Below are 23,257 nucleotides of genomic sequence, written 5' to 3' on the forward strand. Positions count from 1 at the left end.
CTCCTCTCTTTCAGCCTCTTTGTCCCAGTACATGAAGGAGACAGGGTCTATTTTAATTTCATTTGAAGTTTTTTTGTTTATATAAATGTATTTAAAAGCTGTTGACATTCCAACTACAATGTTAAATACTCTTCAGAAATTAAAGTTCATTGCTTTTGATACGATGTACTGTCATTATCATGCCATATAATTAATGAAAAAATGGTCTCAAAAAATGTTGTCTCTGATATCGATTATCGACAAGTATTTGTTGGACAATTATGGTCCAGCAAAATGTATTATCATGACAGGCCTAGTTCAATTTTAACTTTAAAATGAAAAATGATGGACATAGTACACGGAAGGCAACGTTCTTAAGTGTCATACAAGCATAAAAGGAAGTCAAAGCTTAATAGAAAACCCCAAAGCAGTACAACTGATTTTATTTTATTTTTTGTATTTTATATTTGGGGTTCATTTTGTTTATGTTACATACATGTTGATTTATGCAAAACGTGACTATTTCTTATTTTTGTTTTACTCCGAAATGTGTTCTTTGAGATCGGTAAGATCTGGGTTTGAATCTCCGTTGGGCATTTCTGTGTGGAGTTTGCATGTTCTCCCCGTGTGTGTGTGGGTTTTCTCCGGGTACTCCGGCTTCCTCCCACATTCCAAAAACATGCATGTTAGGTTAATTGGAGACTCTAAATTGTCCATAGGTATGAATGTGAGTGTGAATGGTTGGCTGCGATTGGTTGGCGACCAGTCCAGGGTGTACTGCACCTCTCGCCCGAAGTCAGCTGGGATAGGCTCCAGCATACATGCGACCCTAAAGAGGAGAAGCGGCATAGAAAATAGACGGATGGATGTGTTCTTTGATTTTGATTTTTTTTTTTATCAATTTAATTGTCACAGAAGAGTAAAAAGAAGTTAAAGCTTCATAGCAAACCCCAAAGTAGTACAGTTGGAATATTTTTCATTTTTTGTGTTTTAGCTTGATTTTTTTTTGTTGTTTTTGTTATGTTTATGTTACATACATGTTTGTTTATATAAAAAGGGGCGGTTTCATATTTTTATTTTATTTTTATTTTTTTTCAAGGAAAAAAATGTGTTTTGTAAAATTTTGTAAACATTTTTTGTAAAATGTTTCATACAAGACTAAAAATAACGCTTGCGCCAAAGTAATACATTCCTGCTGTATTTGAATTTTTTGTGTTTTATGTTTGTTTGGGTTTTTTTTTTAATGTTGACATTACATAAATATTGATTTACTGTATGTAAAGCATCCATATGTCATATTTTTATTTGAAAAATACCTTTTAAAAACGTACAAATGTTCTTTGATTTTTAACATTGTACAAGTATAAAAAGACGTTAACAGGAGTAAAACCTAAAACAACGCAATTAAATATTTGTAATTGCAAAATGTATTTTTTTTAATGTGAAACAAATATTGATTAATATTAAATAATTGTAATACATTTTTTTACATACAAGTGTAAAAATAACTTAATAGCAAATTCCCAAGTAATGCAACTGAAATATTTTCCGTGTGTGTGTGTGTGTGTGTGTGTGTGTGTGTGTGTGTTATGCTTAATAGTTTGTTTTATTACGTGTTCTTCTGATTTTTAACATTCTTAAGTATCAAGTGTAAAAAGAAGTACATACATCGCATTTGTAATTTTAGTATTTACAATTTAGATTTATATGAAACATAGATATTTAACATTATTATTATTATTAACACATCAAATAAAAAACTGTAATGTGTTCTTTTGATTTTATTACTTTCATGTTAGTGTCATACACGAATAAAAAGTGCTTAATAATATTTTAAAAAGTGCACAATAAAATGTAATATTTGTAATTTGTGTATCAGACATTTGGATTCACGGGAAAAAAATATTGAAATATTTAGAAGGCGTACATGCGGTTGTGTTATGATGAACACTGTACCGAGCAGGCAGGGCAGAGGAGCAAGTTTATCTGTTCCCTACTTTGCAAGAAGTTCCATTTCCGGTTAAGTGGTTGTCATCGCATATTTCCCTTCTTGCCATCAAAGCTGCTGTGTCTCCTGTGCCTTTTGAGGTTTGTTTTTCTCAAGAATTCGGGGCGAAATCTGAGTTGCGAGACCACGTTTTCTGAAAGCGATACCCAAAATGCACAGTAGGTCTTTGAAGCCGCCGCAAACACAACAAATGTGAAAGAATTGTCGGTCGGCCGACCACACACACGCAACTTGAACTCGCTTCTAAGTCACTAAATGAGGAGCATGTGTCGAAATGTTTGGTTTATTGTGGCTTCTATTGATTTCTGTTGTTGTTATTTGAGCACAATGTTGGATTGTAGCGGCAACGTCTGAGGTCTGAGTCACTGTCATAAGTAGCGCCTTAGTGCTGCTTTGAATAGCGCTCACTGTACCCAGAAAGGTTGTTATCCGTCAGAGCGTTCTGTTTCATGCTGCCGTCGTCTTAAAGCAATTTCCTGTCTACTCTGTGATTGTCTCTCAATTGCTTTCTGTCGCCATGTCTGTGTTTTCCTTTCCTTGTCAACTTTTCGCTCGCTTATGCACTTCGTGTTCCTTGGCAAACACAAATGGGAGTCGTAGTGTCGCCCGGCAAAAGCTGTCGCATGCTAGCAGTTGTGGTTCCTCGCCGCCAGATGCTCGCTTTCGCTTTTCTACCAGTCAGATTGCTCTGACATTGCCGCTATGCTGGGGGGCATATTTGCGTCACATCTTAGCGATTTGTGTTCTCATGTTGGCTTGTAGGGGGGGTGTCACGAGGCGGTACGAGACGATACACGAGATTGGGCCTACGAGAACAAGACGAGATGAGATTTTAACATTACTTTTCAAAAAAGTGCAATGAAAAAAAATTTTTTTTTAATTATTTAAAATTTTCTTCTGCACTCCGTGTATACTAGCAACCACGCCCCCACCCACCGAGACAAAGAGACTGTATGACTAACAAAAGGGCTCACTCCATTCATGCTCAGAGTGAACCCTCATCCTGCCTGTTTGGAGGCAAGAGAGGAGGAAAACAGACACGAATGCACATGGCAATATATTAAGGCAGGCAAAATGATTGAGTTCACTTTCATTTATTGTGAGATTAATTAAATAATGTATTATAGTCCCAGGCCTAGTGCCCACAAGACTTTTTTTTTTTTTTTATGAATGAGAAATCTTGTCACGTTTTAATCGTGCGAGCCCCTATTGGCTGGTATAGTTGCCTTTTAAGGCGTGATTGTCGCATTTCCGGTCATCTGGATTGAAATACCACAATCCGTGTACGCCGACGTGAGCATGTGTGTAGCATATACAGTGCTGACACATTGTCACACCAGTGTCGATGACTACACAATAACGGTACGATCTAAGCCCCCAAAATGCTGCTGCTGTGTAAACAAATGGCAAAACAATGCCAATTTTCACTTAAAAGTAACACTATTGTTTTCCATTTTCATGGCCTTGCCAAGCCAACTTTTTTACTACAGCCACGCTTGTTTTTCAAGTTAAAATCACCGTTGTTTTGGCCGTCAACAGTAGTTAGGATCCAAAATACTAAAAAATATATATATACCAATTACATTGGAGTTTCAACCTCTCATTTGAGTTCCAACACGAACCCGTTTTTAATTCTAATGCTTCTTTGTGAAAAAGTACATTTACTACAGTATGCTACTGTGTCCAACTGAGATATAAACCGAAAAGGGAAAAGTTCAACACTTGACAATCAAACTGTCTACAGGTGGACAGCAAGACACCGCCAATAATAATAGTAGTAGTAATAATGATAATACTAATGATAAAAAATAATAGGAATAAGGGTAATAATGATAATAATTATATGATTTTGTTGATTTTCAGATTTTGTTGTCAGGACGTTCAACTATGCAAAGAGAAAAAATAAATGAATAAGAATGTTTCATTCATTGATAACTAGGTAGCATGTGGGATTTCAGTGTTCCCTTCATGTTCTCAGAGCAGTGTACGGTATATGACCGACCGTGAACGGCATTTTCAGAGGCGTCCATGTCCGGGAGCGCTAGCGGTTGATGTGCATCAGGGGCGCCACGTGACACCCGACACACGAGGCGAGACGATGCACGAGATTGGCTCCACGAGACGGGATTTCAACATAAATTTTAAGAAAAGTACAATGAAAAAATATGACTGGGCAAACAAACGTTTTCATTTCACTGCGTCACAAAACGATGCAGGTGCGTTGTGAAATGTTTATTGTCTCACAAATTGACGCTTGTCAACATTTTTGGAGACCAAATAAACCTCTAATGTTATGATAATTTATACGAAATAATAATAACCTATCATAATATGTCACCTTTCACTGTTGTTCAGTTGTGGTATTGGTGTTTGTGGCGTATTTTCGTGCTTTTCAACCGTATTAGGCTGTGTTTTGCGTGAGAGGCGAGTGTCTTCACATCTGTACTGGGCAGCCAGGACAAAGTGTATGGTTCTTCCATCACAAGAAGGAATTAGGATCCTGTGAACCGGCTGTTGTGTTGGTGTTGTCCCCACTCAGACCAGGAGGGAGGAACACAACTCCCATAGGAGACACGTCTTTGTGTGTCTTTGATGTGATCCCAGCGCGCTTGTGCCGAGTGCTAACCACATGCAAACGGCGCTCTGCGTTGCCGCCTACATATTCCTCCGCCTCCTCCTGTGCAAACATCAGCGAGCGCGGCCTCCGCAGCAGACGCCCGCCCGTCAGCTGGTGTACCAGGAGAACATGGTGTCTGTGTGTTACACGAGGACATGTGCCGTCGTCTTTCCAGTGAAAAGCCGCTTTTTTTTTTAATGCATCTGAATTTGGAAGCAATCCAAGTGGTTTTTAAACAGGTTTTGTTGTGTTCTGAGAGCCAGCTTGCTGCCTCGTTACCTGACGCACCACAGACAGATCATTTCTCATTTTGCTTCATTCCAATACAAAATGAAGCCTCTTCTTCAGTGTTATGCACTGACAAAAGTTGTTACATGTACATCATCTATCGAATAGCCCTCGTTTATCGCAGTTAATCAGTTCCGGGAAGGAGGACTCCTTAGTTCTAAATGGAATGTTGTTGTAGTTACAACATAGAAAGCCTGTTTACGACCCTCTAAATATGTTTTTTTTTATTATTATTATTATTATTAGAGCCCTCTAGACATGAAGTAACACCCCTTTAGTCACATTTACACTCCTATTACCCAATAAAGTAGACACAAGTGAAAATAAGACATATAATACGTAGAAAACCTGTTTACGATCTTCTAAATGTGCTTTTCAATAGTATTAGAGTCCTCTAGACATGAAATAACACCCCTATAGTCACCATTATACTCCTATGACTCAATATAGGAGACATTCATTCATTTTTTTATGCTGCTTGTCCTCACGAGAGACGTGGGAGTATGCTGGAGCCTATCCTTTGGGTGAGAGGCGGGGTACACCCTGGACTGGTCGCCAGCCAATCACAGGTCACATATAGACAAACAACCTTTCACACTCTCATTCATACCTACGGATCATTTAGAATCACCAATTAACATACATACCAACTCCACACAGAGATGTCCAATGGAAATTCCAACCCAGATCATCCAGATCTCCTGACTGTGTGGCCAACATGTGAACCACTAGGCCACAGTGCGGCCTAGTAGACATAATAAAAGAAAATAAGACATATTATAGACCCACACATGTTAGCATTGGGAGAGTTCCCTGTTGTTGTTCCTTTTTTTACTTCCGGTTTCTGTACAGTACTTCCTGTGGTGGCTATTGTCTCATCAATGTAACATTAGTGACCCCTGGTGACCGGTGTAGCATACTACATATCATCGCAACGTCTTTGACTTTGACGTTTGCGGCTTCGGAATTTGTATTTTACTTCCATCCATCCATCCATTTTCTATACCGCTTCTCCTCTTCAGGGTCGCGGGGGCATGCTGGAGCCTATCCCAGCTGACTTCGGGCGACAGGTGGGGTACACCCTGGACTGGTCGCCAGCCAATCGCAGACAAACAAGCATTCACACTCACATTCATACCTATGGACAATTTAGAGTCTCCAATTAACCTAACATGCATGTTTTTGGAATGTGGGAGGAAACCGGAGTACCCGGAGAAAACCCACACACGCACGGGGAGAACATGCAAACTCCACACAGAAATGCCCAAGGGAGAATCGAACCCAAGTCTTCCTGATCTCCAGGCTGTTGGCCAACACATGCTAATCGCTAACCACTGTGCAGCCCCGTATTTTACTTCATTTAGCCTTTTTATGCTTAAAAATGTTGACAATGCTTCATTTAGGCCACGAAATTGTCAAATTTAGAACCGACAGAAGACAGTTTATTTGTATTTTGCCATTTCATGTTTTTTATTCACTTTGTCTCCCACGGCGTCCATAAAAATGACATGCAATTATGCAAATTAGACAACCCCCCGCCCCCAGTCCACTGCAACCAAGCGCCACAAATAAATTGCAGTCCTGTGGGAAACTAAATAAAATGGGTAAATAATAACAAAATAAAAAGTACATTTAAAAAAAATAATATAATGAATAAATATGAGGGAATAATTGAAAATAATACAACACACTGAATAAATCAATAAAATAAATAATACCGTACATTAATACAAAGTAAAAATCACAAGAGTACATATTAGAGATGCATGATATCTTTTTTTTCAAACCAATACTGATATCTGCTTCTCAAGACCGATTTTTTTATAGCTACTTTTAAAATTTAATCTAGTTTGTGCGTACCTGAAGGTAAGAAGGACTCGAACAAATTTGAATTTGTCCAACTGTAGCTGTTGGTTTGTCCTAATCAAATATCATGACATCGCAACTGCCACATCACTCCTATCAGAAGAACAAGGGTACAGAGCGGGAAGAGCCACCTGGCGTGGTGTACTGTATTCCAGCACACGCTCCGAGCAGCCGGTGTGACGCCACGGGTGGTCTCTGGCCAACCTTGTGCACTTCTCAGACACCGTGGCGCTGGTGTTTCAGGTGGCTGATAAGGTTTTTGTGTGCTCCAGGTTTGGTTTTTTTCCCCTCATCGTGGAGCATTTGGTACAACTAGCCCGCAAAATGTCTTCCTCCTAAGGCAAATGTTTGTTTGTTGAACAAGTGAGCTCAGGGGAAGTTATGCCAGGAGAAAAAAGGAGCGCTTGATTTGCTCATCCACACAGTACGGACAATCTCGCCTCATTGGAGCATTTTTTCGGCCCGATCGTTATCATGCACCCCAGCACTAAATAAAATACAAATATATGAATGAGTAATTGAAAATAAGAAACCACAATCAATAAGTAAAGAAGAAATTCATCCAAATTAAAGCAATACAGGAGTAAAAAGAAAGTTTCTATAATGTACAACCCTCAATGTATCAATAATGCAGGACATGCCAAAGTAATGAAAAGATGAGTAATTATAGAGGATTGAAGGATATCAGCATTGTTTTGCCATGCACCTTGTAAACATCATACATTTGCACTTTTTCCCTACAAATTGATCATAACAGAACATGATTGGAGAACATCGCTCAAGCCATAATTGTGCTTCACTTATTGATTTCGCTAAAAGGTGCTAGCCTGCACAGATGTGTTAAATGACATTTTTCCTTGCGGTCGTGTTTCTCCCCTGTTTGAAAGGAATGGTTGATTTGATGGCAGCGTCTGTCCTCCACTCGTGCTGCTCACCTCACCCCAATGTGACGCCCACAAAGCATGGCGTTCAACTTAAGCAATCCATGCATGTCACTGTGAACAGCTGTTACATGGACCACTTTCTTTCCTCCCTGCAGCCCCCTAAACAAAATATTCTCCCAGAAAACAGGTCACAGCGTGGATTATTTTTAGTAACCGGGTCACTGAGTAGTTCTGTCAATTGTGTTTTGCGCGACAAGTAGAAATGTCAACCACTTAGAGAACTCGCATTTACCGCAGAAAGTTAAATTATGAGATCATATGTAACATTATTACAAAATTGTTTTGCTTTGTTTTATTACAACATTGCTAACTATATAACAATGTCAGCGTACACTAATCCCTCGTTTATTGCCGTTAATTGGTTCCAGACCCGACCATGATAAGTGAATTTCCACACAATAGGATTTTTGACGTATAAACGGAATATTTTGTAGTTAGAGCACAGAAAACCTGTTTACGACCTTCTTAATATGGGTTTTTAATATTATTAGAGCCCTCTAGACATGAAATAACACCCCTCTTCACACATTGGCTTCACAATCTTCTCATCGGTGTAAAATGACAGACACCTAGTGACCAGTGTAGAATACTACATATCATCACAACATTTTTGAAACCTTTTTGTTATTTTAGTCATTTTTTTATCCTTGAAAATGCTTAATTTAGTCAAAAAAAACCCATTGTACTTAAATATGCAAATTTTTTGACTACCACAAAACAGATGATTTATTAATTAATATATTTTTTCATGTTATTGTAGTCCTACTCCTATACTATAAACGGGACACTGAGTTCATATAAGGGCTATTTTTTCTTTTTTTATGTGATGATGATTTCAAATGCATTTAATCAATAATAACAAAATAAATTATGATAACAAATGTAATATATTAATTAAATTTAATGCATTGGAAATAATAGTTTCAGGACATAATAGAAATAATAATATAATAAATAATAAATAAAATAAAATATGTTTCTGCTGTTGTTTTTAAATAACAGTTCAATTTTTAACAGTGTAAAAAGAAGTTAACCTGTGTTCATAGTAATGCGTAAAAAACAAAAAATACTTTAATCAATAATAATAAAATTTTAAGTTAATTATTATTTTAAAAAACATTATTCATAATGTATTACAAATAATAATTTTCCCTCAGGAACTGATAGAAATAAGAGAGGGGCATTCACCTTGAACAGGTCCACCGTCACGTCGTCGCCATAAAGACATGATACGGCGGCGTCTCACTCTCCGACTTGCATTGAAGTCGTTGCATAATCATGACGGTGACTGTAACTAGAGTTCGGCCGCTTCGAGTGATGCAGTTGAATAGAAGAAAAGCAACAATACAAAAGAGAAACACCATGGCCAAATATATAAGGACTGTGACAAATATACCAGAGGGTTACCTTGGCAACAAGACACCGGCTATCACAGACACTTAATAGGGAATGTGAGGATTTCCATGTGTTTGTACATGAAGATGTCTGCCATAAACACCTACTGGCTGGTGACAAACACACTTGTTGTGCATATTAACCCTGCAGAGACCTTTGGGTCCTTTTGTGCCATTCAGCTTTTTATCTTCAATATTTGTTGAATAAATGTCTGTCAAATTTGCCAAACATTGTTGTTATTTCTGGTAATGCTACACAAAAAGTAACACATTTGTTCCTCCTAAACAAAAATGTCCCATCAAAAATGCCGTTGTTTGATGCCACATGTAAGATGCCATTCCTTCATTCAGTCAACCTTTATCTATTCACGTAATATTATTTATAATATATATAAATTAGGAGTGCACAGTAATTATCGGGCCAATATCAGGAAATATGATGTCATATGAATAAATATGATAACATAAAAAATAGCTCAGATAACCCATAATTAAAAAAAAAAAAATGCTCCAATTAGGCAAGATTACCCATGCTGTGCGGGTGAGCAAATCAAGCACTCCTTTTTTCTCCTGCCTGTGACATTAACGGCCTGTTGTAACGTCCCCTGAGTGATGGACGTTGATGAGGTGGAAAAAAACACATTGAGCACACAAAAAAACCTTACGAGCCACTCGGAGCGCCATGTTTGAAAAGTAGAAAAGGTTTGCCAGAGACCTCCATGGCATCACGCCGGCTGCTCGGAGCGTGTGGCCAAATACAGTGCACCTTGCTGGACCACGCCGGTGGGTCCCTCCCCTCTATACTCTGGTTTCCCTGGTAGGAGTGATGTGGTAGAAGTAATGTCATGATAGTTGTGCACAAACTACAGTTAAATCTAAATAAAAAAGTAGATTAGCAGTATCATATCGGCCTTGAGAAGCAGAAGGTTATCCGTATCAGTTTGAAAAAAAAGATATTTGCATCTCTAATATACGGTGGTGTGAAAAAGTGTTTGCCCCCTTCCTGATTTCTTTTTTTTGCATGTTTGTCACAAATGTTTCAGATCATTAAAAAATATAAATATTAGCTAGTGACAGCACAAATGAACACAAAATGCAGCTTTTAAATGAAAGGTTTTATTATTAAAGGGATTTTTGACCTGAAGTTGAATGACATCCCCATCAGCAGTGTATCAACAGTGACGTGAGCTAACACGTGTGTATAGACTGTTTATATACTGTATATTTATATGCTGCTGTTTTTGGGAAGCAAACGTCCTGAGGATATCAAGTGTGAGATTTTTTTTTTTATTCTGACACAAAAAAATTGCAACCCATCTCAGGACAGAAATTTATTGTATTTTTTTATTTCTTCTGCAGTTTTTGGGGAGTAAACGTCTTTTGTTGTGAGAGAATGCTGACACTTTTCATCACTATCTTGTGTCCAGAAATGGCAAGTTGGGTGTCCCTGCTTCTCTTCCTCGCCTGCCAGTGGACCTCGAGAGCCCAAGAGGCCAGCCCCGACCTCCCCGAGTTCCCCTCAGAGACGCCCATAAACAACGTGGTCCAGGACCCGCGTACGGGCCGCGTGTACGTGGGAGCCGTCAACGCTGTCTACCAACTGGGAGCGAATCTGCGACTGGAAGCCCGGGCGGAGACGGGCCCCAAAAAGGACGCCAGGACGTGCACGCCGCCGGCTTCCGCCTGCCAGGACACCAAGCTGATGCCCAACATCAACAAGCTGCTGCTGGTCCACCCGGCTAACGGTTCCCTCATCGTGTGTGGGAGCCGCTACCGGGGCATCTGCTCCTTACTGAACCTGTCCAACGTGGACCAGCAGCTCTACTACAGCGACAGCAAGGGGGAGAGGACTTACGTGGCGAGCATAGAGGACAACGTCAACGTGGTGGGCGTCATGTCCACCTTCACGAAAGACCAACACAAGTTTGATGTGTTCCTCGTGGGTAAAGGCTACGGAAGCCAGGACAGCACCAAGATCATCACCACCAGGATTCTGCAGGATTTCCGAGAGTGGGTGGTGTTTGAGAGCATCATCGAGGCGTCCACCATTCAGACCATGCCCTTCGGTCCTCGGTACCTTCATGACTTCAGGCACGCCTTCGCAGCCGACGGCTTTGTTTACTTCGTCTTTTCCAGGACTCTGGACGGCACCGACAACAAGAACCTGACCTTTGTGTCCCGTCTGTGCGAGAATGACCACCATTTGTATTCGCACACGGAGCTGCAGCTCAAATGCGGCCAGGATAACCGATACAGCAAAGTGCACGCTGCCTACGTGGCGTCCCCGGGAAAGGAGCTGAGTCGTGTCATGACCGAGTCCGGGATGTACGGGAAGGTGCAGCCCTGGAATAAAGTTCTCTTCATGGTGGCCAGCTCGGAGGACGACCACAGTGAGTCGGCTCTGTGCATGTACACGCTCAACGCCATCAACGAGCGGCTGGTGGACATCATCACCGCCTGCTACAGCGACTCGGGGAAGATATCAGGCTTCCCTGCCGTTGACATCCCGTACTCGTCCAAAACGGCAGAATTCTGCACCTCGAAAATTGCGGTAAGCAAATGTCTGTTGGTAGAATTGACCCGAATATTAGACGCTACTCTTTCCCAGTCGTGAACAGGATGAGGACACCCCATGGGGTAAATGGCATTTGTGGCGCCCCCTATGGGTTGTTGTGAAAATGCTTTGGAATGCATGCTAGCGTACATGCAATACAGATATCCGCAAAGTTGTATCATCATTAGACAAATAGTCCGTGATTTATGGATAATTAGTAGCTAAGTCCAAAGACGTTTTACGTGATGGCGGCCATGTTTTTTCAACCAATCTTGTTCAAATTTGACACACGTTTGCTGGTCCATCCCCTAAAGTTGTGTACCAAATTTCAAGTTACAGTGGCTGTTTTATGGACCAGCGCTGAGCTGTGTGAGAATCTTCAAGTCAATCCGGCTAATAGAGTTTAATAAGAAAAAGAAAAGTAAAATTGAACGTGCCAAAGGATAAAGTACAACCGTTTGTTATGCACAATATTGTACGACTACCGAGACAGTGAAGAGGAACCGAATCATACAGAAACTGGGGTGTTTGAAAACTGAGGTTCGAGTGAGTATACCACGGGTGTCCAAACTTTTTCCACCGAGGGCTGCATACTGACTTTTTTTTTTTTAACCCCCCAAAATGTTGCATCTCATCTTTGTGTACTCGGTGACAAAGCGGATTATTAATATCTACTTTTTCTCCTTACATTGCACTTTTTTGCTCATCTTTATTTATTTATTTTTTTTTTACAAATATTTGAACTTTCTTCTAGTACATTTTCTTGTAATATTATGCCTTTATTCTTTTGACTCTATCATGGTAATAGCATTATAATTTTACCACATTTTTTTAAACCACCACTGTATTTTTGTCCCTCCTAATCTTACAACTTTTTTTTTTAAATCATATTTTACTCTCTAATATTTGAAGTTTTAGTTGAAATATCAGTATCAAATTCTTAAGATTATGACTTACTTTTCTAATATTTTGTCCTTATTCGCTTAAAATTTCTGCCTTTTTTCATTTTTGCTGGGTTTTTTTGCCCCAGGCTGTAAATGCCCCCTGGGCCGCACATTGGACACCCCTGGTGTATACAGTAATCCCTTGCTACAACATGCATATTTAAGTAAAATGCATATTTAAATGCATGTTTGAGTAAATTGTGTGTATTTTTTGCATAAAAAAGCATAAAAATGGCTACATGAAGTAAAATACAAATATAAGGCATTCAGAAGACGCATTCAAAGATGTTGTGATGATGTGTAGTGTTCTACACTGGTCACTAGGTGTCAGTAGTGTCATATTAATCATGTTAAAAACATTCCTCATCGCTTTGGCTCACAGGTCTTTGTGTTTTTTATTACAGAAGGACACGCTAGAACAGTACAAGTGCGGTGGAGACTTCCTTCCAACGCCTCTGGCCAGCAAGCCCAGATTCGCCTTGAAGTCCAACGCCGTGTTGACCAAGCCGGGCCTTTTGACTGCAGCGGCCATCGCCGTGGAGAATGACCACACCGTTGCCTTCTTGGGGAACAACCAGGGAGAAGTCTTCAAGGTGGAGTTGTACCTTTTAGGAATGTTTACCACAGTGCCACATCGTGAAAATGAAAGGTTTTGCTGTTGTTGTTTGGTTTTTTTTGAAAATATTTCAACTTTCTTTTCACATAATCTTCATAAACGTACTTCTCGTAATATTATGACTTATTATAACTAGAGTTGGGCGATATGGACCTTAGCGTGTATCAGGATATTTTCGGGATGTATCGCCATATGATGATATCATTAAATTCAGCTGCGTCTTGTATAAGAAGCTACAAACCTTAAAAATAATGAAATTACATTAAGCTTACCTATGGCACTGTGTAGATAACGTCCAAAGCAAGCCAGTCTATTCCAGTCCATTAGATCCACTGTCAGCAGTTCCACACACTTGTTTCTTCTTATCCAAGTCCCATTCCTGGACAAACTCCTTCAGTTCACTTGCGATGTTTTCACCTGTGTGTTCCTCCGGAAAAACACTTGTCTGGAGACAGGACGGCTTCAAAGTTCTGTCTCTGGTTACATCGTGGACCGTGAGGCTAATATATGGTTGAGTCGCTCGGCTACCCCACATGTCCAGGGTTTCCGCTACATGTAATTGATCGTAGCGTTATTTTAACGCTTAACGCTTTATTTTGATAAGCGTGCACCGGAATTTCCTGTCTGCCTTGCTGGCACTTGCACATGTGACCAGATACGCGACACGTTTGTATGAACAATAGCCCGTAAATATGTAGTCATTTGACGACACCATGTCGCATGCTAAGCCACTTTCTGGCATTTTTGTTTACATGCCCGGCCGGTGGCATCTTGCTAGCTCGTTTTTGTCAAGCTACGAGCTACGATCATCATCACAACTTGCTTTTTGAAGTGTCACTTAACAATCTTGCTCTCTTGTTATCATTATCATACTTATGTGTGTATAGCTTTAGACAGTGATGCTATCACAGGGTTCTCCAACAGGCGGCTCCTATGCTAGCAGTAGCTCAGCAGCTGACAATATTTGCTTGTGTTCAGTTCAAACATGACACCTGTATTTAATGACATAGGAGCACAGTGAGTGGAGGTGTGCTTTGTAAATAAAGTGCAATTTAAATGTTGGCGGGGCTCTCAGCAACTCGGTTCATGTTCTGCTAGTTGTTGAGAAAAGTTAAATAAATAAGTCATAAAAAATGTATATTTGTTAAATGTAGGCGATTAAATTTTTGACTGATCCATCCATCCATTTTCCATGCCGCTTCTCCTCGTTAGGGTCGCTGGGGGAAATGCTGGTACACCCTGGACTGGTCACCAGCCAATGGCAGGGCACATATAGACAAACAACCATTCACACTCACATTCATACCTACGGACCATTTAGAGTCTCCAATTAACCTAACATGCATGTTTTTGGAATGTGGGAGGAAACCGGACACCCGGAGAAAACCCACACACACACGGGGAGATCTCTCGATCTCCTGACTATGACTGCGTGGCCTACATGGTAACCACTAGACCACCGTGCGGCCCATAAAGGCATCACGTCTTTGGCTAAATCATATGACACTGCATCAGTCAGTTCATCATCATCAGCGGAAAAATTACAGCTGTTTATTCCTTTTTTTCCTTCTTCTCGTAATTATGACTTTATTCCCATGATATTCTGACTTTATTCTCATAACATAACTTTAGTCGTTTTTCATAATACTATCACTTTAAAAAAAACAATAAAATCTTTCTTTTGTATTTAAATTTCTCGTAAAATTACGACTTTTTCTCATTAGATTACAACTTTTTTCTTTAAATATTTTGACTTTATTCTTGTAAATGTATTTTTTTTTAATTATTATATTACTACAGTGTGCTGCGGACCAATAAAAATACAGCAGCGCGCCACAAATGACTCCCGTGACGCATTTTGGGCACCCCTGCCTTTAAGGGGAGCTTTTAAGACAAGCTAAAGACGTTGTTTTGCAGGTGCACCTGACATCCACGCCATACGTGTACAGCAAGGCTCCTGGCGACACCTTGGGGGAGACGGTCAACAAGAACCTTTTCTTCGACATGGACTACAGCCACCTCTACATCACCACTGATAAAAAGGTGTGTGTTGTTATCACTGAACAACTTCAACAACTCTAATGACACAGTTCTGACATTTTCCTCCTATGGGGGAGCCAGAAAAAACAAGGCACGGAATCAGGCCTCGTTCAAAAGTGGATAAAAACCGGACGGGAATCCCACAAGAGCAATAAGGAGGGAAGCAGAATGCATGGAACTTTATTTATTTTTCTACATGTTATTATGCGTGTTGTTGTGCGTCAACCTTGGCTGAAGGCAACTGAGGCTAAACGGAGAGGGCAACATGCATTAAATTGACCAGCGAGCGCTTCTATAATGCATCTGCCAGGAGATACACGACCCGATAAGCGCTACTTGCACATACTGGAGGTGTGCACACGCCAGCATCCACCCACTGATTATGGACATGTTATTGCATCACATTCAAGGCCAACTCCTGCATCATCTTCACTGTTTAGAAATAAAACCTTAATGGACACCACAAAATTAATTTGAAAAACCTCTCTCTCTCGGGAGCTGGGAATGATGTGTTTGCCAAAGAGGAAAGAGCCAGACGCACTATTTTCTCTGCCCGTCTGCTGATAATCGACTACTCATAAATTGTCTCTAAATCCCCATCATATTCATAGCAGCACTGGGATTTTAACTGTGCTGACAAGTTACCGTGGCACGGAGAAAAAGGACCCCCCCAAAAATGACTGCTTCACTGCTGCTCCATAAAGCCAAAGTGTGCATGACAAATACATCAGGCTTAGCAGGCGAGCAAGCAGAGGAAGTAATGTTGTATTATACTTAATAGTGCGTGTTCACCTGACTTTACAAGTCAGGGGCGTCCAAAGTGCGGCCTGGGAGCCATTTGCGGCCAGCAGCTTGTTTTTTTTATTGGCCCGCCGTACTTTGTAGAACCGAAAAACCCAATAGAGCAAAAAGGCAAAATGTAAAGTGAAGAAGGTAAAATGTTGATATTAATAAGTAATAATAAAACAAAACGTTGTCTTTAAAAATAAAAAAATTGCCTTTTTTACAAAATTAAAAAACACAAAAATATCAAAGCAAAAAAAAAAAACAACCTAAAAAAACACCATTGTCCTAACATAAGTCAGCAAGTGTGATTTGTTTCAGACAATCAAAAAGGGTAAATAATAATGATAATAATAATCCACCACAGCACATTGAAAAGAATGAGTTTAAAGTAACACATTACAGGTTTCATTATTAATGTATTATTATTTTTTTAGCCAAACACCAAATAAAATATATATATATATAGTAAAAATATGTATAGTATTTTTTGTTAATTAATTATTTTTCTATTCACATGACGTACAGTATATGTACAAATTTTGATATATTCAATATTTTATTGCCAGCTATACAAAACTATATACTATACAGTTGTAACAAAGTAGACTCAATATTAGTAAACAGGATATTTTCATATTTCGAGCATAGGAAACCTGTTTATGACTTTCTAAATACAGGGGTAAACATTATTAACAGCCCTGTAACACCCCTATGTTCACTTTCACAGTCTTATTATTCTTTGTTGACATCACATTGCTCAGGCTATGCTATCCTTGCAGGGACATAACAGACAGCAGCCGTTAGCATAGCAAGCTAACAAGTTAGCCTCTCCAATTTACTCATTCGGAACTTAAGAAAGTGTTTCAAACTGAGTGGGGAAGAAGGACTAAGAAGCCAAAAGATTACCACTTCCACATGCAATGAGAGAAGAACCTTTTTTTCTATTCGCTCTCAGCCATGACATGTTGGCGTGGCTCTGCTGGCTCAGTAGTGTGAAAGGTAATCTAACGTCATGTCTCATAACATTACTGGTGCCTAGTGACCAAAATAACTTGTCTTTCAATATGTTTTGACTAATAATAGCTAATAGTCAACCACAAAACAGTGATAATTTATTAATTAATTAATTTTTATTTTTTTAATCCGCAATATAGTGAGGGAGTGATATTCGAAGCGCGGTATAGCGAAGGACGACTGTATAAGGCATTCAGAAGACGCGGTCACAGATGTTGTGATGATATGTAGTATTTTACACTGGTCATGAGATGTCAGTAATGTTACCGTAATATTGGCTGAGACACGCAAGCCCCAGACTTGATTGTCAGAACGACAGGGTGCATCGGGCACAGTAATCCCTAATAAAAATCCCAAATAAAAACACGGGCGCACGCCAAGCTAAAACTCAACTCTGAACCCCCATCCTCTAGGGAACATATTCAAAGCCACACAAGTCTTATTTGTGTCTTATTTTCTCTTATTATGTCTACTATATTGGGTAATAGGAGTGTGGTGACTATAGGGGTGTTATTTCATGTCTAGAGGGCTCTAATCATGTTAAAAAGCATTTTTTAGAATAGTGTAAACAGGTTCTGTATGCTCTACCAATGAAATAGTTTGAATTATAAATAAGGAATCCTACTTGGCGGAACTTCACTTATCATGGTTGGGTCTGGAACCAATTAATCGCAATAAAGGAGGGATTACTGTACGTTTTACACAAAGGTCAATGGCGACAGCACATGACAACATACTGTAAATACTATATGTGCAGAATACATGGCTAAATAATTCTATAGTATATAATGTATGCAGGCATAGTAAATAGTAGGGCACATGCATCCTGCTGTGGTGTGTGAGGTGTCTCCCCTGGGGTGTAATCATGTTGTCATGTTGGCGCAGATCACCAAGGTGCCCGTGGAGACGTGCCTCCAAAAGAAAGACTGCCAATCTTGCGTGAACACGAGGGACCCTTACTGTGGCTGGTGTGTCCTGGAGGGCAGGTGAGACACAAACACACCCGAGGGAGTGTTTTTGCTCTTTGTTTTATGGCGGATGTTTTTTTTTTTTTTTTTTTTTTTTTTTACTAACCCGCTCTTGTTGTTAAGATACCCCCCCACACCCCCACCGTCTCTCGCCTTGAAATTAAAACAGTTTGTCAGCCTCACACAGCGAAATGCACTCTCATCAGCCGGCATTCATCTGCGGCGCCGAGCTGCACAAAATGCTGATGTTTATCACAGCTTTTACAAGGTTGTGAAGGAGATAAATAGTTGTCATATGAATCTGAAGAGGCCTTTTGTTCAAGTGTGTTATAGTTTCCTTGGTCTCCTCTTATTGTCGAGGCTATTTTGCTCCCTATTGTCCGTGAGTCTTTTTGTGTCTCACTACACAATAGCGGCATTAAAGCACGTATCAGGTTGGCAGTAAACATTTATTTACAGCTAGTTGGGCTTTTGTCATTGGTGTGTTTGTCAATAGAGCGTATAGGATGTAGATGCAAACAAATATAGTACAGTAGAGTAAAACTGCAAAAATATATCAAATATATTTCTACCCCCATTGTTCATGTGAAAAAAACTATATAAATATATATAATATGTATTTTTTGTATGATGTTGCATATTTCTAAACATTATTATATCATTTTTATTGCCATTTATAATATATATATATTGTATACAGTGTATATAGGGATGTCCGATAATATCGGTCCACCGATATTGGCATAAAAATGTAATATGGATCAATATCGGTATTGTTTTTTTTCCCTATAATGAAACCGATATGGCCCTTTTAAAGTCGCAACGTTGCTGAATACGCTGCTAATATGCCCTGTGTAGTTAATACTTCACCAGGACATGGCGGACATGTCTGTAACTTCAATCTGAGCGGCATTTGTGGGCGTGTTTCGGTGCAGAGTTTGGGATTTTGTGGCCCCGCGTGCCTGCAGCGGGGAGTCCGCTCACGGTGACAGTAAGCATGCGCCGCATGCTCGAGCCGATGCTTTACTTGGCCGTGTTTGGGGTGGCAGGGGGTGGTTGTCGGGGCACCGCTGGCGGCGGGGGGTGGTGAGGTGGCGGCAATGTGGATGGGTTGCGGAGGTGGCGGAGGGCAGATTTACTGGGCTTGTGGAATTCTTTGCCATGCCCAGTCGTGGCTATTTCTCAGGGTGTTTGGCTTTGGCTTCGCAGCAGATGTGTGTTTGGATGGATGGATAGATACTTAGATAGATACAGTACATACAGTAGATAGATACATAGATAGATGGACAGATAGATATATGCTTTATTAATCTCCAAGAGAAATTCACATTTCCAGCAGCTCTGCAAAGATGTCATAATGAACCTCATCGCTTAACGACAAAATAAAACAACCAAGGCAAGACATGAGACATAAGGAAAATAAAAAAATAGAATAAGAATAAATAAATACAGAACAGATCAGGTCAAATTGGGAGTGCAATAATACATCATGAATAATAATAATAATACATCATGAATAATAATAATAATACATCATGAATAATAATAATACATCATGAATAATAAGAATACATAATAAGGTAATAAGTGCAGTTCTGTCCACGACAGGAGATATGTGATGTTACACGTGTCAGTATAGTATCGGTTATCAGAATTGGAAATTCAGATTTGGACAATATCGGATATCGGACATTTCTATATAACAAAAATTAAAAATGGAACATTTAAAGAAAAACTATATAACGATATATTTTTAAAATAAAAACCATACACATATGAAATATTACGTTTTTGTATGATTGCCTATATTTCTATACATTATTTATATAATTGTTTTTGCAATTTATTTTATATTTATAAAAGAATTTGCTATATTTCATATTTTTAAATTTTTATGTCAATTTCAATACATAACAAAATAAATTAAAATATAAAATAGGAAAAAAATATTCACTATTATTCATTTCTATCTACCTCCATTGTTCAACTTTGTGTCAAAGTCCTAAAAAAAAGGCAAATGTAACTAATCTATTACTTTTACAGACTACACACCCGGAAACTATCGGAGGCGTTAATTGAAGCATTTATGGTACGAATTCAACGTATCTTAAAGAATCTTAAAGCTTCAGCATATATGCCATCTGTACATGACTAAATAAATAAATACTCAAAGTACACTAAGTCCCCAACTAACGAACACAATTGGTTCCAGATGACCGTTCTTAAGTCGAATGGTTCTTAAGTAGGGGAAAAGGTAATATTAGCAATGATATAGGTACTACATGTACGTGTATACATGTACAGTATATGTGTATGTATGCAAATATGAGTTTGGATGCAGTAGTAATATTAAACCAGGATAATTAATGAAAAAAACAGTAATAAAAATGATATAATAATACGTAATGATAAATGTTATTTACCTTTGAAGAGGAATGGTCGAGCATACGTCGTTGTGGAGGAGTTGGAGGAGGAGATATTGAAAAAAAAGGACAAATGGTCGTCGTCATTGGACTCTTCTAAAAGAGGTAGTGTTCTGTGGGTGGTGTAGAATTAAGCAGGCCTATTAACTCTTCATAAACTTTAATCACACGCTCTGTCCGGGTTGTATCATTTAGCTTTCCATTTAGCTTTACACTGTATCTCCCTAGTCGGCTTGTGTTCGTATCTGCGAGTGTTCGGTAGTCGGGTGTTCGTAAGTTGGGGACCTGGTGTACATGTAAATCTATGTATACATGTGAAAAATCCTAAAAACCCTTACTTTGATAAATGAGGGAAAAAATGAAAGTGTGAACATAAGCAAACCACTGTACAAACAATAAAAAGTGAACCTTAACTCTCATAACGAATGCTAAAATAAGCATGTTTATTAACGGTGTATGCAGTGTTTCAAGTAACATTTGAAGTAAAACAACATATGTTGACATCTTATGTGAGAACTTTGACGGTTTATGCGATTTTAAAAGTATGTTTTGTCCAAAAATGTTTGGGCTATACTGCAAGCTGGCTAGCCCGGGCTAGCCAAGACGCTAACATTGCACCTGCTATCACTGGTTATTTACAACAGCACATTGTGCAAATTTGTCAGGCTTTTTTTTTGTTTTTTTTGTTTTGATGCCTTCATAATGTGCGTGTGGGGTTGTGGAACAGAGGCTGATGCACGGTGGAAATGTTCACGCTCCGTCTGCAGGTGCACCAGGAGGTCTGAGTGCCGGCGGGCAGAGGAGAAGAATGGCTGGCTGTGGAGCCCCAGGCAGCAATGTGTCAAGATCCTCTCCTTCTACCCTCCCAACCTCTCTTGCAAGAAGAGCCAGAAGGTAGAGAGAGCTCCTCTTTCTCTTTGTTCTTCTTCTTCTGTGTCGTCGTGCTTCACTCGAGCAGCATGACGAACTGCTTCCATCGTGGATGGAAGCTGCTGATGTTATTGATTTAAAGTTCAGGTCTGAGTCCATCATTACCCCTGATGATTAGGTTTTAGAGAAAGAGTCTCAAGGTGGCTAATAACACTTTCTCTTTGTTTCTGGGGGCCAAAGACAATGATTTCAGTTTTGTCGAAGTTTAGCTGGACAAAATTGTTTTGCATACACACTGATCTGTTTGATGCAGTGACAAAGTACATCTGCAGGACCATGTTCACCTGCCGTCACGTAGAGCTGAGTGTGGTCTGCATAGTTGTGGTAGGACACATTGCAGCTGCGTATGAGCTGGCCTAAAAGAAGCATGCACAGATTGAACAATAGGGGTCCCAGGATTGACCCCTGGGGAACCCCACAGGTCATAGCCATTTGGTCTGTGACACACTTACCAATTCCAACAAAGTACTTTCTGTCCTCCAGATAGGACTTGAACCAGTTTATTAAACGTGCATACACACAAGGGCTGGATGAGGGCTAGATTTTGGACAGCACGCACTGACACGTACGTAGGATTTTTAAAAATCTGTGTGGTGAGCTGAGGGGGGCTGTCCGCATGAGTCGCCCTTGCTGTCTGACACATTTGGAGCATCTCGGCGGGGAAGTGTCATCAAATATTGCCCGGTGTCCAGACAGACATGTTATTGTGCATTTTTTTAATGCTCTAAAATACAGGTTTTTAATTGATTTATTTACAAAAATACTTTTGAAACGATTTGTCATGGTGTCTTTTTTTTTTTTCCTTTAGGAAAACCTGGTATTTTTTTTAGGGGTGTGTTCACCTTCTATGAGGGATAAGCATCATGATGATGGAAACAGGAGTTCATTCATTAGAGATCATTCATTAAACATCATGATTAACCGTAATAGTTTAAAAATCCAGTTAACTAAATGATGGTAAATTTTCTCGATAGTGACTTCTTTCTGTATGTTCTTTCAAGCCATGAAGGAAAGTATGAATAATTCCTCCCCAGCAGGCGAGTAGGTCAGCAGCCATCATGACTCCACTCGTGCATAATTCAATTCTCTCCTAAAGGTGAAGATCAATATCTCCTCCCTGCCTGCCATCGGCCCTTCGGACCGTCTGCAGTGCTCCTTCAAGAACTTCCAGAGCGAGGGCGTCATGTGGGACTCCGGCCAGGTCTCCTGCGACCTGCCCCGTCCCTCGCTAATACCCCAAACACCTGAGGACCAAGGTACAATGTAGCTAAAATGTGCAAGTGTTTTAATTGAATCATCCGAGGGAGGTTTTTCATGAATAAGTTCTCTTGCATTATGAATGAGCCCACTTTTATTAAATATGAAGAAAATGTGCTTTTCGGCTGAGAGAAGTGGTGGAATTAGCACTTTATCGGTGTTTAACAATTCCATTTACAGTAGCCACGAGTGCGCTGTTTTTTGTGAGCTTGTAGGGAGTCCAAACGCAGGCTTGGCATTATTTTAACACGCTGTTCACATTTTAACAACAGGTACGTAAGCCTCATTCACACAGTACAATAACACATCCCGCATTTATTCACCTGCGCCTTTTTCGCTAAACCAAGCAAAGCAGCATGTATTCATATCATTGTGCACATTTTCATACAGGAAGAAAAACCATCACTTTATCTGTCAATGCAATATTTTTTTATTAGATTTTTTAAAGAATTCAATTCACTACTACTACTACTACTACTACTACTAATAATAATAATAATGGATTGGAATTATATTATATTTATATATATATTATATTTTTTCTGTACGCAAATGTTACACACAACTTTATTTGTAAATGTTTTATTTAACGGTGTAAAAATCGACAGTTAATATTGTATGAATATTTT

General features: G+C 39.5%; 1 protein-coding gene across 6 annotated transcripts in view; it reads left to right on the top strand.

The window, feature by feature from the left end:
• plxnb2b (plexin b2b) overlaps positions 1–23,257 on the top strand; it is a 253,747-nt gene that overhangs the window by 162,498 nt on the left and 67,992 nt on the right. For all 6 annotated transcript variants that reach the window (XM_054775448.1, XM_054775449.1, XM_054775450.1 and 3 more), the window contains 6 exons: positions 10,524–11,647; positions 12,999–13,187; positions 15,128–15,253; positions 17,936–18,036; positions 21,209–21,335; positions 22,468–22,627. In XM_054775448.1, the coding sequence (XP_054631423.1) occupies positions 10,526–11,647; positions 12,999–13,187; positions 15,128–15,253; positions 17,936–18,036; positions 21,209–21,335; positions 22,468–22,627 (1,825 nt within the window). In that variant the 5' untranslated portion in view covers positions 10,524–10,525. The remainder of the gene's footprint in view (positions 1–10,523; positions 11,648–12,998; positions 13,188–15,127; positions 15,254–17,935; positions 18,037–21,208; positions 21,336–22,467; positions 22,628–23,257) is intronic.

Source organism: Dunckerocampus dactyliophorus, chromosome 5 (genome assembly GCF_027744805.1).
Source record: "Dunckerocampus dactyliophorus isolate RoL2022-P2 chromosome 5, RoL_Ddac_1.1, whole genome shotgun sequence".
Classification (NCBI taxonomy): domain Eukaryota; kingdom Metazoa; phylum Chordata; class Actinopteri; order Syngnathiformes; family Syngnathidae; genus Dunckerocampus; species Dunckerocampus dactyliophorus.